At 41.4% G+C, this 17,450-nt stretch overlaps 1 protein-coding gene across 1 annotated transcript in view; it reads right to left on the reverse strand.

Annotated features, from left to right (window-relative positions):
- Nucleotides 1–3,839: 3,839 nt before the first annotated feature.
- Nucleotides 3,840–17,450, reverse strand: part of brinp1 (bone morphogenetic protein/retinoic acid inducible neural-specific 1) — a 285,384-nt gene continuing 271,773 nt past the window's right edge. The window contains exon 8 of the mRNA XM_079814697.1: nt 3,840–6,874. Coding sequence (XP_079670823.1) covers nt 5,734–6,874 — 1,141 coding nt within the window. The 3' untranslated portion in view covers nt 3,840–5,733. The remainder of the gene's footprint in view (nt 6,875–17,450) is intronic.

Below are 17,450 nucleotides of genomic sequence, written 5' to 3' on the forward strand. Positions count from 1 at the left end.
CACAAACCTGATAAATGACCAGCGAGCTTCATGTACAAGATCACTTGAGTTCAATAAAAATGTCCACAGGATCTAGCATGACCACTGCAAACAAACTGCAAAACTTCCATTGGATTGCATGCATAGCACATGACTGATCATAGCAATGTTTGATTATTGCTAAAATGTTTTGCATTTTAAGGTCGGTATGAAAGGGAAGTTGCACTCGTCTTTTCTTCTCTATTGTGCAGAGTGAAATGCTTCACAAACAAGAATAAATGTAGGACGGGGCTTGATTTTGTCAGTGGGGAATTGATTGGATGGTTGTGGTTTGCAATTGGTGGATCTCATGTGAGTGACAGGTTGCCCCGCCCTCGTCCTCAGAGAAGGGGGGGGGGGGGGTTCTTGAGTAGTATAAAACTACACCAAAAGTTGATGTTAATTTGCTATGAACCAGTAAAAGTGCTATTAAAAGAAGGACAGTTGCTATAGCATGAAATTCCTGTACCCTTTGAACAAGTCAATTGGCGTTGACGGTCGGGTGGATCTCCATATCAATTGCTCTCGCAATCTTAGCAATGAGCTTACGATACATTAAACACAAAGCATGGTGATTTATTAGGACATTGTAATTATATCCTGGCAGAGCACTAGTGGTTTGGGTTGGGGTGAAGCAGTGGACTCGCTCACACACAAAGACTCATTCGCCTCATTAGCTGCTGCATGCTACAGCATTAATCAGCATTTCATGTAATGGGATGCCACTGGAAGGACAATACCGCACCGTCTGCAGTTTACCCACCACACATCGATACTGGGCTTGGCAGGAGAAGAGGGTGGTTTACTTGACCTTGGTGGGTTGAGAGGCTTATTTCTGTTACGTGGGGAAAATGTAATTGACGTCGATATGTTTTGAGTGCTTGTGAAGAACACAAGTCTAGTTTTCTGTCTCCGTCGAGTTAACTGTGCAATTCGTAAAGGATCCTTGACACCTTCTCATTCATGGTGGTTGCTCCTGCTTATAGTATAAACCCTTACCATCAGTATTAAGCCATGGTAACTTGTCCCACATAATATATGATTATCTCCTCAAATCATGTGTCTTGTTGAGGAGAGGTGGATTAAACAGGTGAAAAAAAAATCCTGAGATTTACATATATCTAGAGACCAGAGATTTGGATATCTGGAGACCAACCTGATCTTAAAGCATAACTATATTACAAGATGGCAGTTTCGTATGAATTCGTGTAGGGGAAAAAAAAACATGATTTTTTAGAAGAAAAGTAAGTGAAGCTCCTAACCCCACCCCTAAACTCCCCTGGTCTCAAGAGGCGTGCTAGCAACTGACGCTAAAGGCTGCTGTCTTTAGCGTCCCACACCGGGGACCCTGGTTTGAATCCCATTTGGAGTGGGTCAAATAGGAGCAGTTACATTTTGTGCCATGACCCGGATGGGAGTGAGGTTTAGGGGGATGAGTGTAACGGAAGCAAGCTAGTAAGAGCTGTGCATGTAAACCTCACTCAACTGGCCTCAGAAGGCGTGTTATCAGCTGTGGTCTTTAGCGTCCTTGTTAGCGCACCCACCTCCCATGCCAGAGACCCTGGTTCAAATCCCGCTCAGAGTAGGTCCAGGAGGACCAGTTAAATTTGGTGCCATGACCCGGCTGGGAGTGGGGTTTAAGGGGATGACTGTAACGGAAGCAAGCTAGTAAGAGCTGGGCATGTGAACCTCACTCACCTGGCCTCAGGACTCGCGTTGGTGGCTGCGATCTTGGCGTTCTTGTTAGCGCACCTGCCTACCATGCCAGAGACCCTGGTTTGAATCCTGCTCAGAGTGGGTCAAGTTGGACTGGTTACATTTAATGCCATGACCCAGATGGGAGTAAGGTTTGGGGGGGGGGGGGGGGGAGTGTAATGTAGGCTAGTAAGTGCTGTGTGTGTAAATCTCACTCCCCTGGCCTCAGGAGACGCGTCAGCTATTGCTACTTGGATGCAGCCTTTAGCGTCCTTGTTAGCACGCCCACTTTGCACAGCAGAGACTCTGGTTTGAATCCTGCTCAGGACAGGTTGTGTAGGATTGGTTACATTTGGTGCCGTTGGGTTTAGGGGATGAGTGTAACGGAAGCAAGCTAGTAAGAGCTGTGTGTTTAAACCTCACTACCCTGGCCTCAAGAGGCATGCTAGCAACTGACACTAAAGGCTGCAGTCTTTAGGCTCCTTTTTAATGTGCTCGCCTGCCACGCTAGCGACCTTGGTTCGAATCCTGCTCAGAGAGGGTCGTGTAAGACAGGTTACATTTGGTGCTGTGACCCAGATGGGAGTGAGGTTTAGGGGGGTGAGAGTAACGGATGTAGACCAGTAAGAGACGTGCGTGTAAACCTTACTCCCCACCTCCCATGTTGGAAAACCTGGTTCAAATCCCGCTCCCACCAATTTGCCATAACGTAAAAACAATTATTAATTGTCATGAGATTGAGCAAGGAAAGAAGTATCTAGCAACCATCTTGTAACAACCTAACCACCCCATCACTGCAGTGTGTTTGTGTTTTCGTCAGATTACGTAAAAATCTGGACTTGATCCGTTGTGGAGCAACTAAGCCCGAAGATGAGCTGTTCAGACCAATGAAATTTTCAGGGCGGGCTTTATACGATGATGGACGGATGATCAACAGTAACGTAAGCATTCACCAAAGAGCGCTTGGGTTGAATTCCTTCCAATCCTAAACGGAGAACTTGTTCATATATGCGTTCACCTTTACTATTTCTCTCAAAAATGATGATCGTGTATCCTTAAATTATTTTTACAACACCAGCAAAGATCGTTTACACTCACTTCTTCCAGCGTTCATACAGTTGAGTTCTGTTTTTGATTGGTTGTAGGTCTATCCAATTGAGGTCTTTCCTGGTTCGGTTGAAACACACCCCATAATCACAGCCCAATGGAGCTGGAGCAGGCTTGTATTCTGACTAGAATTGAGTATAACGACATCAGGCTATAAAAATCTAGCATTCTGAGTGCTTAGATTTTTGAACCTTGACTAAAACAATCCACCATTATCTGTTTTTATAAGGGTGATGGAACCCAGGCTCATTAAAAGAACATGCCTTTCCCCCCCAATTAGCCTGGTTTCTGCTTTCATCGAGTTTGGGGTTCTCTTTCTTTTTACTTTTCACTTTGCCCGAAACATTTAAGACCATCAGAACGATGAGAATAATCACCAATTTCTAATAGTTAATAACTTGTACTTGACATTTTCTACTACAACTTCTCAGACCTGGGATTTGCATTACCAATGATATGGGAAAATGAGCGGAAAGCAGGATTGGATTTGTCCTGTGGTGAATTCCTTTAGTCTCATTGGGGTTCTTCAGCAGTGTAACAGTGCATTGTGTTTGATTCCTGTTACTCTCATCCTGGAAGTCTGTAAACCTCAATGCCTCTGTGTGTCCTTGAGCGAGACATTTAACCCACGTTCCCTCAGGAGCATCATAGCAGGTTTCTACTTCATCCGTACCTGTTAGGCTAGAAAACAAGTAGCGTCTGCTCAGAAAACAGCTTGAGATTAGAAAATACATGGAGTAAATCTGCAGAGAAGAGAAGATTGTGGCATGCTGACTTCCCAGCTAACAGCGAACGTTCTCAGAACCTTTGGTTCTCTCAAAGTTATGAACAAACGTTCAAGTAACATTAATAAAATGTTCATTCAGAGTCATCTGCTCTTTGACAACGTTCTCAAAACATTAAGACATTATTTATGCATCGTTCATTGGTTTCAGAACGTTTTCCCTAAACGTTCGCATACCTATGAAAGGCTTCGTGTTTTGGACAGTTGTCTTAGAAAATGTGTACAAACAAGCATTGGCCTTCTTATTAAATATAGCATTTTAATGAGAAATAGATTATTATTTGAAACATTCATTTTGAAGAAAGCCGATATAGTTATTTCAACAGAACAGCAGAAATTACATAAAGTACTTGAAAGCAGTTTCTCAACCCACTGAACGCTCTATCGGATAGTGAGATGGTGTCGTACATGGTTTCTGTAACAGAAGTGTGTGTGTGTGTGTGTGGAAGGCATGTGCTCGTGTAGATTTAGCTTGGACCGGATCCATTTCAGCTGGTGATGATCTTGTGGGAGACCTGCGATATTTACAGAACTTGTGCTCGAGGGGGTTTGTGTCGTGTTTAATGGGCTGCTGTGATCTAAGAAGAGCTTTTGTTTCCATGGCTATATCAAGACAAAATAGGTATTTACACTTATAATACACATTTAACTCTAATTCATTATCCAAGTTAAGTCTCCTCTCAAGAGGTTATTTTCAATTCATGCAGAGTACAGCAAGAAAGCTTTTGGCCCTGTTCCCATGAGTCAAGTGGCATGTGTTTAGAATTCGATTTAGTATTCTTCCTGTTAAACAAACAAAATAAAGAAAACGTGAAGGAAAGCATTAAAGGGATAGCTAACAGGCACTTAATAAGATTGGATAATAATGATGAAAATAATAATAATTAATGCTAATAATAATGGCATGCTCCGTATCCTAGAAATAACTAGTGAATGTTAAATAAAAATAAAAATCCCCCCTCCCCCCGCTAAGACTTTAGAGCAGAGATTAATCTATCGACATGTCAAAAAGTTAAACCTGAATTGCATCAAGGAATATAAAACCCCAAATGAAATATTATAAAAGTAAAGTGTACATTTGGTATACAAGCAGATTTTGAGATTAAAACCATCATAGATATTTGAAGCTTTAATATACTGTTCTTGTGGATTCACTCTGTTAATGAAAATGCAATGGCTTTACAATGTCATGCCATAATCCCGCAGCACATATATATATCATTTTCTTTTCTTTTTCTTTTTTTTTCAGACCACTGTGCTATATTTCATTAGAAAAAGACTGTAAAACAAAAATACAAAAGCAATTTATAGGACATTTCTCACAAAATGTGCCCATCTTCTTTTTTTTTTTCTTCATCCCTCTGAGAAATGTATGGCTTTATGCTGACCCTTAAAGAAATGAAAGAAACGATGTTCACGGTGCTGCAAAAAAGCTCGACACATCAGCGATCACAACGTGTACATTATGCGAAGCGGTACGAAATAGCATGACTCGATTATGTTCAACCGTAGATACCGATAGCCACTCGAACCTCGCTGAAGAACAAGAGCGCGGATCTGAAAATACAGGACAGGATTCGGTTCTCCAGGCGAGCGGCAATAAAACTGGACCGAGAAACGATGTACGCCTGTACTGAACTCACTCACAGCCAAGCTCTCTATGAAAGGACAAGACACAGTACAGTCAATGAATCCTTACGCTGTATAAAATATGTATCGGTCTCGAATTAACTCCTGCGTTTTGGTTCTGCCCTTGCGTTACATCTCTAAAAACGTGTTAAGAATGGCAGTTTAAGATGTACCTTTGTTCCCTCAAAGTAAAATCAAGGCCTCTGTGTCACTGGATGTTGAATTTAATAGTTTGTGATCTTTTCTCGTAATTCTCTTTTAGGAAATGACAGACATGCTTCGACAAATATGATACAGTCATTTTTTTGTTGTTGTTGTTGAGCTAAAATGATTTATCTCCGTATTTTTAGTTTCCGTTTAACAATTACACTTACAAAGTTGTTAATAATACATCAAAAAAGAAGCAAAGCAAAAGATTCCAAATCAAACCGAGAAAGAAAATAATTCTTTTAGGTTGTCCTCAGTACAACGTTTCTTCTTCTTTTTCGTTCCAATTGTTTTCAGCAAAGTTTGGTAGTCAGGTGGTCTGATTGTTTCAAGATTTCTGTGTTGTACATGTCCAAGGCGTGATTGACACGAATCATCTCGCTGTTGTTGAGCTTGAGCCGGTGTTTCAGCATACAGGAGAACAGGTCCAGCTGGGGCTTCCCAGGGGCCACCGGAGGGGCCAGACGGTTAATCCTCTCCCGGATGTCCAGAAGCAGGAGCATGATGGATGAGGACGAGTAGAACTGGGTCCCCTGTGTGTACGACTGGTTGACCTGTTGCACGGCGCTCCTCAGCAGGTCGGCGTTGAACCTCAGGCTGTAGCCGAACACTTGTATGTCGGAGATCTTGATGTAGATCTGCCGCTTGTTGGGGTCGGATAAGTCCACCGGGCCCTGGCCGGTGTCGTTCCGCAGGACGGTGGGCACCTTGGCTCGGCTTCGCAGGTAGATGTGCACCGTCTCGAAGAAGGTCTTCCAGCGGTTCCCCAACAGCAGGGTCCAGTTAAAGCACTGCGAGTTCTGCAGTCGCACTTTCTCCCAGCGCGGGTACCCGTGCTCCCCGAACGGCATGCTCCATCCCTCCGAGTGGCTTCCGCTGAACGGGTTCACGTAGACGAAGAACATGGGGTCCACGCTGCTGTTGCGCATCTGGCAGATCTTCATGGACAGGCCCACGATCATGTGCAGGTAGTCCATGCGGTTCTTGTTGCTCTTGAGCGTTAGCGACATCCTCTTGCGCCACCGCGGGTCGAAGAAGGTCTCCAGGCGCACCTCGTTGCTGATGAAGGTGGTGTGGATGTGCAGACGCGAGTCCATCTTCTGCAGCAGGTACTTGAGCTCCAGGTCCTGGAAGTCCAGGTCCGTCTCGAAGCTGATGAACTGCTCGCTGCGCTCCGAGTCCACGTTCTGCGGCTCGCAGCGGCCGCGGTACAGCTTGTAGCCCTTGTTGCAGGAGCCGCATTGGGAGATGTTGGCCAGGCTGCACATGGCGCAACTGTTGTTGCCCCCGATCACGCATGGGATGGGACGCTGGCAAAGGGTGGCCCCCGTGTGGCACACACACGTGCGCTGGCTCTCCAGGAAGGCTCCCCAGAAGCCGTTCTCGTTGCAGTAGAGGAACGACTGCACGCGGTTCAGCCACTGGAGCACCGATCTGAAAGCAGACAGATAACAATGCAGTCAGGGATCCATTAATAATGCAGCGTTAAGTCCAAAGGCACAAAGCTAGCGCCTCAGCCTACTGACGTTTGTTACGGTCTAATCACTAAAATGGATAATGCATTCTGTCAAATTTTCCCAATGCACACCTCGTCCTTTCTCTCCCCGCAGGCATTTTGCCTTGTCATTCTGAAAGCCTTTGGAGCTTCTCTGCTGCGTCGGGATAAAACCAACGGCTGAATTTTGATTTCTGGGAGACAAAGCAGTTAGAGACTAAAGGTTATGATGACATGTTAATGTCGGATGTGGGATATTCCTACTTCATAAAAGACGATGTTAGAGAGACAAAAAGGCAATGTTACGGTTCTCTAACGGCAACTAAGACCAAATTGTGGAGCTCATTTACAGTGGGTCGTTTACGCAGTGTTTTATCTTTGATTCATGGACACTATTTGCTTAAAGGTGAATGTTTATTAGGGGATTAATCAATACCAGTACTGGCATTGGTATCAGGCTAGATACTGCACTCGTTTACTCAAGTCTAGTCGCATTTATTTGCATGGCATTTCAAAGCAGCTTAACGTGAATAAACAGGGGGAAAAAATGTTAATGGTGTAAAAGGAATCAATTATTAAGTGAATTCAATTCCAGCTGTAAACCCAGCCTCTCAGAAGATTCTATTAACCCTCTGGTGCTCTTCGGTCATTTATGACCGGAAAATTTTCTGTTTTGAAATGTTAAAAATCACAACGTGACTTTTCTAGCATTAAGTATGTAAACACACAAAAACCATGGAGTCATGGTTCGAGCATGCTTATTGGTTGTAAAAAAAAAAAGTAGCGTTCATTGTCTTCGGTCATAAATGACTGACCATAGGAAATGAATGGGAAATTAGCAAAAACACAAAAATTCACTGAATATTTGTGTGTACAATCTACAAATCAGCCACAATGCTGAAAAAAAGTACACAGCAGTAAAGGGGTGACACTCTAAAACATCAAGAGTGTGATATTGACACATCCACTCACACACACACACAAACGCACACTTATACACACACACACACACACAATCACTGCTTCATCGGAATGATATGAAACTTGGTGACCTTTCTAGCATTGGGTATGTAAACACACACAAAAATTGAGGGCATTATTCGAGCATGCTAAGTGGTCGTAAAAAAAATCACTCCCACTTGTGCTCTTCGGTCAAAAATGACACCATAGGAAATGAATGGGAAATCTGCAAAAAAACTAATTCACAGAAAAAAATCTATATTTCTAACAACAACAAAAAAATCTAAAACTTTATAATAAATAGTCTTTGAGATTTTGTAAATATATATTCAAATCCATCTAAAAAAATCATTAAATGTGTTTTAAACAGAACTAGTGAATTCTCCATAGAGACCTCTAGTGATTACACCCATGGTTGCATGATTTCTTAAATAATTCCAAAAGAGGGGCTAATCTGCCTTCAAAAAAAAATATTTTGAAGGCCTAGTCTCTATTTTAACCTGAAATACTGCAATAATAATAATAATAATAAAAAGAAAATTACAAAAACGTTTTTTTATAATTTTCAATGGCAAAAATAGACCATAATTATTGCATAAATATTAAAAAATACCATAAAATCATCTCAAAATACAAAATTTAAAAGAAAAAATATTATTGAAGAAAAATAAATTGCATTGGTTTTACTGGGGTGGAGGAAGTTTAATTTTTAGGTGTCCGGTCACTTATGACCGGGAAGACGACCAATGCAACCCCTAAACGAAGAGCCCCAGAGGGTTAAAGTTATGAACAAATGTTCTTCCAGATATCTGGGGTCTCATTTATAAAAAGTTTGGACGCTTAATTACACGACAACTTCACGTCAGGGTCTTAACAAACCTATAGATGGTGGAGTCGGAGAACTGCAGCTATTTGGTGATCGAAGCAATTCTTGCCGCTCTCAAGAAAAGGATTTGGACGTTGACTGGTGCTCTTTTATCCGTTAATGACATTAATTAGGTGCCGTTTACAAGCCGGAGATCTGAAACCATTCAGCTGCACACGATTCCAAGATAATTTACGATTCACATCTTTAATCCTCTGGGGTTCTTCATTTATGGGTCACACTCAGGACCTTCGGGTCGAAAATGACCCCCATAGGAAATGAATGGGAAATAGTTTTTTTTTGTGTGCATACAATCTACAAATCAGCCAGGATACAGAAAAAAAGGACTCAACAGTGAAGATCTCTAAAACATCAAGAGTGAAGATCTCTAAAACATCAAGAGTGCAAAACAGACAAACACACACACACACACACACACACACACACACACACACACACACACACACACACACACTTATTCACACAAAAACACATGCGCACACAAATTAACACGTGCCATTCCAAAAGCTAATTGTGTTTTTGTGTGTGTGTGTGTGAGAGTTTTTTTGTCTGTTTTGCACTCTTGATGTTTTAGAGATTCACCCCTTCACTGTTGAGTCCTTTTTTTCTGCATCCTGGCTGATTTGTAGATTGTATGCACACAAAAAAAACTATTTCCCATACATACATATTTTTTTAAATATAAACATTTAAATGGTGGCTGTCATAAAAACTTGCCAGATTAATTCAAACATGCATTAAATATTGAAGAACATTACAAATTATAATGAATATGGTGTGACCCAGTGAAAGTATAATTCATCAACATCTAACCAATTATATCCGAGTTTTCCTATTTGAAACACAAACATGTTTCTAAAACTAGATGTGTAACGTACGTTGAAAGCAAAGAATATGAGCATTCCTTGAGTTTTCAAAGACGGTAAACCTGTAAAATAAGCATCTTGTGGGATTCAATCTATATAAATACAGCCATATTCCAAGCCAGACGTTATTTGATTTTCAGTTCGCTCCAGATTACTTGACCAATAAAAAGCTTAAGTTTAGTCGCATTCAATTTGAAGCCATACGCAGTCAACTCGCTTGTGGCATTTAATATTGCATTTTTTTCATATTTATTTGCAATAAGCGAGCTTTATGCGTTCTGACTCCCATATGTTATATTCTCTAACTGCTTTTCCCAATAGTGGCTTGCTGGTTTTATTTTGCACTATTATTTGTTTTGCTGAAACAAGTGGCTGGCTCGAGTTTGCCATGGGGGATGATATGGAGATGACGGGAAAGAATGCTGTTTGTTTTCACATCCTCATGTTTGTAATGGGGCATCAGAGCGCTCTGCTGCACAAACTGTGTGACGTACATCACCGCAATTTCTGTTCTAATGGATGATGGAGGAGTAGAGAGACAACAGACACTAGAGTAAGCCATATACAGTGAGGGGGAGGCCTGTATATTTGCTTCAATTCTTTTTATTCAATTAAAGACGCTGCGAGCGATACTGCAACCTGTCAGATGTCTCTGAGATACAGTATGTGTCGGCATTACACCAAACTCAACCAATAGACCTTAGACGGGGATGAACACGAGGCTGTGAGGGAGAGAATTAAAGTGCGTTCAATGGTGTTCTTTAACAACGTCTATCCAGAAAAATACAAAAATAAATCAGTAGACAAAAACTACTGGATTTTCCAAAGGGTTGATTCTAAAAGATTATCGTAATTACGAGTTTCTTATCCATAATTACGATTTAAGAAGTAGGAATTATGAAATTCCGTTATTGCTATGTCGTTATTTTCATCCCACCATGCTCACACTCAAAAAAATTATACGTTGGATTTACTTTTTCTTTTTTTTTATTATGTCAACAGGTTCCACGTAATTGGGTAATGTAGAATTTAATTAACATTTTTTTATTTCAGTAAACTTATTTTTTTTTATGTAAGATTAATTCAATGCCATTTAGTTAAATCAGGTTAACATTCTTAATTTTTTCCAAAACTATTCGAAAATGAATGAAGTAATCCAGTTTAACTGATTATTTGTATTTAGTGAAATACTATTTTTACAACATTTACAAAACCTTTTACAAAATCTTATTGGCTAGCCAGATGGTTTTTTTACATCCATGGTTTGCCCAAAGTAGTTGTTTTTTATTATTAATACAGCTTTAATTGTTATTAGCAGGTCCTCAGCCCAAACACACGCTATACACTTCACCACAATAACCTCCAAAAACACTAACATAACACCATCTCTTTTAAATACCAACATAACAAAACATTAAACATTAAAAAGTCCATGGCTTTCCCAAAGTACACTCTAAAAAATGCTGGGTTAAGAATAACCCAAGTTGGGTTGACAATGGACTAACCCAGCAATTGGGTTGTTTTAAGCAAACATTTAACCCAACCGCTGGGTTAAAACAACCCAATTGCTGGGTTAGTCCATTGTCAACCCAACTTGGGTTATTCTTAACCCAGCATTTTTTAGAATGTAGTTGTTTTTTTATTATTAAAACAGCTTTAATTGTTATTAGCAGGTCCTCAGCCCAAGCACACACTCTACACTTCACCACAATAACCTCCAAAAACACTAACACAACACAATCTCTTTTCAATATCAACAAAATAACAAAACATTAAACATTAAAAAGTCTCTCCATTTTCTCATCTTGTTAAAAATTCATAAAACTGTTTTATTTAAACATTTACTCTCGGAATTCAGCCCCTTTGCAAAGCATGATGGGAGGTGAAAGTCCTGTTTGATTGGGTTACTTGATTGAAACATGTTATTTCAAAATGAAAACATCAAGTTATGTCAAAGAGTAACGGTTTTAAGTCAATATAACATGAAGCAATTACATTTGAACCAGAAACCTGATATAATTGTGTTAAATCAAGATGAATTGCTTAAATAAAGTGAACAGCATCATCATTTTTTTTTTTTTGAGTTCACCGTCTGCGTAATTCATAAACACGCAATTGCTGTGCACAGTAGAGTCAGATGCCTGACTGTTTAAACCTAGTATGTTTTCAGTAAAAATAACAGGATCATACTAATAGAGGAATGTTTTGCAAAGGCCAGCACATAGGAACAGAGCAGAAGGGATGTCGATTGCCAGACAGACTCAAAAGCGCTGAATAAGTCTGTTGGTACGCAGTTATCAGTGAGGATACATTTCAGTGCGTGAGATTGTCCTGTTTTGTTGTTGCTGGTGTGTTGAATGAGCTCTTGAAGCTCCGCCCTCTTCTTGAAAACATGGCTAAACTTGGTATAATAAATGATCTGGGGGGTATTTTGAGCTAGAACTTCACATACACACCCTGGGGACATCATAGACTTATTTTAAAGGGGTCATGAACTGGCTTTTTAAAACATTCTATACTGTTGTCTGAGGTCTACTTATGACGTTTGTGTGGTTTTTACATTCAGAAACATCATAATGAATAAGTAATAGGCTATTTTCTGCCATGGTTTTGAGGCTCTCTCAAGGCACAGTCGGTTTTTATGGGCGTGCCGCACAGAAGACTTGGAAGTAAACGCCCACTGCTATGATTGGATAAGCTTTGCATATTTAATGAGCTTCGGCTCCCACATGAGTACGCGTGAGGCATTGTTTTGAAAGTGCGTGACAAACGGCAACCGGAACACCGGAACAAACACAATGATTTATCTCTCATCCACCCTCAATTAATATGAATGTTATTTTATATTACTTGGCCCGCCCGATCGGTGGATATACGCGCGCGCCAACGTTGCAGACAGCATAAACAAAACTTCCGCAATTGTATTTTTCCTTCAACGTCAAGTCAAGAGAGTGAACGCTAATCAAGAAAGGAAAGTTATTTTGCTATTTAAGATTATTTGTATTGGCAGCCCGTCTGGAAAACACACAGCCCCGGGACGTTGGGTACAGTGTGACAGTGGTAAGTTATGTTTAGTTAGACATGTACAAAATGTAACATTGTATTTGATCTGTAACAATAAAATACTATCACATATCAAACATTTGTACTCACATTAGTGATTAGCTTCATGCATTCATGTAATCTCATCCTGTCTGCAAATCCAGTCTCTTGTTTACAAACGAATCCGCGGTTCAACCACTCATTCCTAATATTATAATCCAAAGGAAGCTTATTGTGTTCTTCCACAACCAGACACAGCACAATGTATTACTCTCTTTGGCATGTTTATAGATCGGTAGCGCAATCCGTTTAGCTCCACGAGTCGGTGGGCGGGGCTACAGAAGCAGGCGTACGTATTTATCTGTAGAGGCGGCGTTTCTGCATTCTATGACATCAATGGTCGACATATTCTGAGATCTCTCGTTTTCTGGGTCTGGTGTCTATAAAAGCTTTTCTTTGACTAATAAGGACGTTTTCAGCTCTGAAACTTACAGGATATTCTTATATCACCATGAACTTTTATATATCAAAAGCTCAAGGGAAAGTCGATTTCTCAATTCATCACCCCTTTAAATCTTGTAAAAAGGGGCATCATAGGTCTCCTTTAAATTGAAAAATGGCATCTAACCTGACTATGGTCTGTGGTTTGGGTTATCTCGTCTCATAAAGTTTCTGCCACGGACAAATGAACATCTTGGCAACCATCCCTAGCATCATGGTGTTTGGTTCTGCACAGCAAACATCTTCGGAAAATGCAACGGTCTGTTATTTATGCAAAATTGTTTGTTATTGCAGAAAACAGCTGCTTTAAAATGCCGAAAATAATACATAAAAATATGCATGTTTTTGTTCAGTACCTATGCAATGGGAAAGATTCAGATGTGGCAGATATTTTATACGAAGTATACATGTTAAAAGCACATTGCGTAACTGTTCTGTCTGTGCTGTGTGTGGGTGTAACTACGAGTCTTTTTCTCTCCTCAAAGTATCACAGTCATGGTTTATCAGGTAGAGCTAACAACATTAATTACAACAAGCCAGGATGCGTAATTTTGGGGCTTTGCATAAACTGAAATGGACAGCATGGTTTGGTTACTCGTTTAATTGCATCGTTTGATTTGATTAAATATCACATTGGCTTTTGTGATGCATCCTCTCGTCAAATAGCACAGAAGTCCCTGAGGCGTGAATCTATCTGTCACTGAGGCGGCGGCTGTGGTTTTGCTCGGGTCAGAGCAATTTATCAGGCGATGCATCAAAAGGTGTTTACATCTGCATATGTGTGTGTTTCATACCAGAGACTTTGGTGCCTTTGGAGTTTGTATTTCCCCTCAAACTTTATTTATCATAAAAGACTTAAATATCTTAGCCTACAACACAAGTCTCAATTATCATTTTAAGAAATGTATTGTTAAACTTCAAAAGGCTATGGATAAATTAAATAAATGTAAATAAAACCAAAGTAAAAACACTGCGTTCTACACGATCGCCCTCAATTATGCCAATAGATTGCTCGTGATCTACTCATGATGAATTGTAACAGTGTTTAATATGTTGTAGATGTTAGTAAGAGTGCATATCTTATAGACTTGGTCGGTGGCGTGTCATAGCTGGGGGCGTGACATGGGGGCGGAGTCATGTCATAGCTGGGGGCGTGGCATGGGGGCAGAGTCATGTCATAGCTGGGGGCGTGGTGGCGGAGTCGGTGTGGGGGAAAAGCATGGGGTTAACCCAGTTTAGCCGGTGTAGAATCATTATGCTGCGTTCATACCAAAAAAGAATAGAGTGTCAAAATCGCAACTACCGCGTCTAGTTGGACGCTTGAACATTTTGAATCCATTCTGTGGACGCGCGTTCAAGGTGCTCCAGGAGAAATACGTCATAAAGCACCACTCTGCCTCTTTTCATTTTCTTTAAAAATATATATTAAACATTAATATCCACACAAATGTGGTCCAGGCAACTCCAACATTATCTTCACTGCATGTATATTCAAATATCCTAAAATATAAAGTTACGAAACTTCTCTTTGCCCTCAGTCAAAACGATTTGGCAGACAACAAATGATAGATTCATGAGAGCAAAGATCGGCCGTTAGATCCACACAAGACGAACCACTACAGGACATCAGAGCCAGCGGCAGACGGCAGAAGGACTGGCTGAGGAAAGGCTGCTCTCGCCGGGGTTAATGAGCGCTGATCGCCGCTGATCCACTGGAGCTCACAAGATTATTTTTTTTAAATAGGGGCTCTCTTTATAAATAAACCACAGATTTGAGCTTTAAACAACTACATTCTCACCTGAAAAAGTCTTAAAACTACATTTTGTGACACAATAGTAGTATTTTTAAATTATGCAGGGTTTCTCATCACGTCACTTTACCATGTGACAGCAGTGAGCAGGCTCCTGATTGGTTAGCGCGGCGCCAATTGACGCCAAAGTTCAGATTTTTCAACTCGGGCGTCAGACACAAATTGGCTTCAAACGCGTGAATGCACAAAAAGTACCACTCGCGTGTATCGCAAAAGACAGTCAATTTGCATCCAATTTGCGTCATTCGCGCAAACTGGATGCGCGAATGAAGCGGAATCCCTTCCATCGCGCCGCGCAAAACATGTCTATCATGCCGCAGGACCTCAAGACGCACGTCAACGCGCCTTTCCATTGACTTAACATGGAAATCACTCGCGCCAGACGCTCTATTCGCATTTGGTATGAACGCAGTATAAGTCGGAGTCGTGTCATAGCTGGGGGTGTGGCGTAGGGGCGGAGTTGTGTCATAGCTGGGGCGTGGCGTAGGGGCGGAGTTGTGTCATAGCTGGGGCGTGGCGTAGGGGCGGAGTTGTGTCATAGCTGGGGCGTGGCGTAGGGGCGGAGTTGTGTCATAGCTGGAGCGTGGCGTGGGGGCGGAGTTGTGTCATAGCTGGGGCGTGGCGTAGGGGCGGAGTCGTGTCATAGCTGGGGCGTGGCGTAGGGGCGGAGTTGTGTCATAGCTGGGGCGTGGCGTAGGGGTGGAGTTGTGTCATAGCTGGGGCATGGCGTAGGGGCGGAGTTGTGTCATAGCTGGGGCGTGGCGTAGGGGCGGAGTTGTGTCATAGCTGGGGCGTGGCGTAGGGGCGGAGTCGTGTCATAGCTGGGGGCGTGGCGTAGGGGCGGAGTCGTGTCATAGCTGGGGCGTGGCGTAGGGGCGGAGTCGTGTCATAGCTGGGGGCGTGGCATGGGGGCGGAGTTGTGTCATAGCTGGGGCGTGGCATGGGGGCGGAATTCTGTCATAGCTGGGGTGTGGAGTGGGGGCGGAGTCGTGTCATTGCTGGGGCGTGGCGTGGGGGCGGAGTCGGTGTGAGGAAAACAGTCCATTCCCCCACAATGTAATTGCATGGGGTTAAATCAGTTTAGCCGGTGTAGAATCACTTTTGCCGCTCGACAGAGCAAGACATATAGAAAAACTGAGCCATATTAGGTCAGATTGTCTGTACAGTATCTGTGACTGATAAACGACCCAACGGAATCAATGGAGTGTAATTTTCTCATCTAAATACATGCCGAACCGCCAACCCCCATACAGGTATGACATGCCTACATAAATCACCCAGTCTTTCCATGAAGACGTTCATTCAGTGTTCCTCAATTCAACGGATTAAAAGTATGTATTATTTACATTTAACATTTGATCATAAAACATGTCTTGTGCTCACAATATTATTAGAATTACTGACAATAGCAAAGTTTTTAATGTACTGTTTTATAGCAGCCGTCTTCATCAAAAGACTGTGTGATTTATGAAGTAGCCGCTATTATATCGTGTAATATTTGTGGGAGCTGCATTCTGACGAGAAAATGTACAAGTGCCGTACATATAATGTGACTATCAGCTTGAAGCACAAGTATGAGCCCAGCCCATCCCATCATGAAATAAAGAAGACTTTTGAATGTTTTGTACATTAATAACCTCACGCATTGATCGTTCATCGTGAAAAACTGCTTTAACGATAAATTGAGTCCCGTGACAAGTATGACTTTATTGGCGTTTTGTTCAACAAACGTATGCCATTGCAATTAATGAAATCTCTTCTTTTAATCTTTACAATAATACCAGTTAAATGTTACTAGTGCAAATGTTTAATTGTAATGGATTTGCAGGCTTTGGGAATTGACGAACGGCTCCGTCTGTTTATTTGGCGGTATAAAACTTCAGATCAGGGTTTTTTAACTCACTAGAGGTGCAGATCGCCACATGGCAACTTCCGGGACTGCACCAAGCAAAAATAAATCGTAATCATTACAAAGAGTAAAGATAAAGCGTCTAACAAGGTCTACACACGTTCATTTTAATGGCTTGTTTTCCCCCACTGCATATGGTGGATATGACGTTTTGTGGGCGTTCCCAGTAATGTCCATAGATATACATAATAAAGGCTAGATGTCTTACTGCGGAGTCTCTAACGTCATCACTGGCGGCCATCTTGTCACAGGCACGCTTTCTGGCGGGCTCCTGATGTAAGGTGAGTGATCTGAACACAAATACTCTTATCTCGATGAAATCTTGATGGATTTACAAATGGTTTGGTTTCTTACAAACGTAATTAACGTGGCTATAATTCAGGATGCTTGAAAAAATTATGAATAATTATTCATAAGTACGCAGTGTCATAACCACATCTCTGATGTTTATAACAAACCAAACAGTTTGAAAATCGGTAGAAAATTGAGCAAGTTATGGTTATTTAAAAAGTACATGCACCATTAAAACACAATGAGTGA

This window comes from Gobio gobio (assembly GCF_949357685.1).
Source record: "Gobio gobio genome assembly, chromosome: 4".
NCBI classification, from domain to species: Eukaryota; Metazoa; Chordata; class Actinopteri; order Cypriniformes; family Gobionidae; genus Gobio; species Gobio gobio.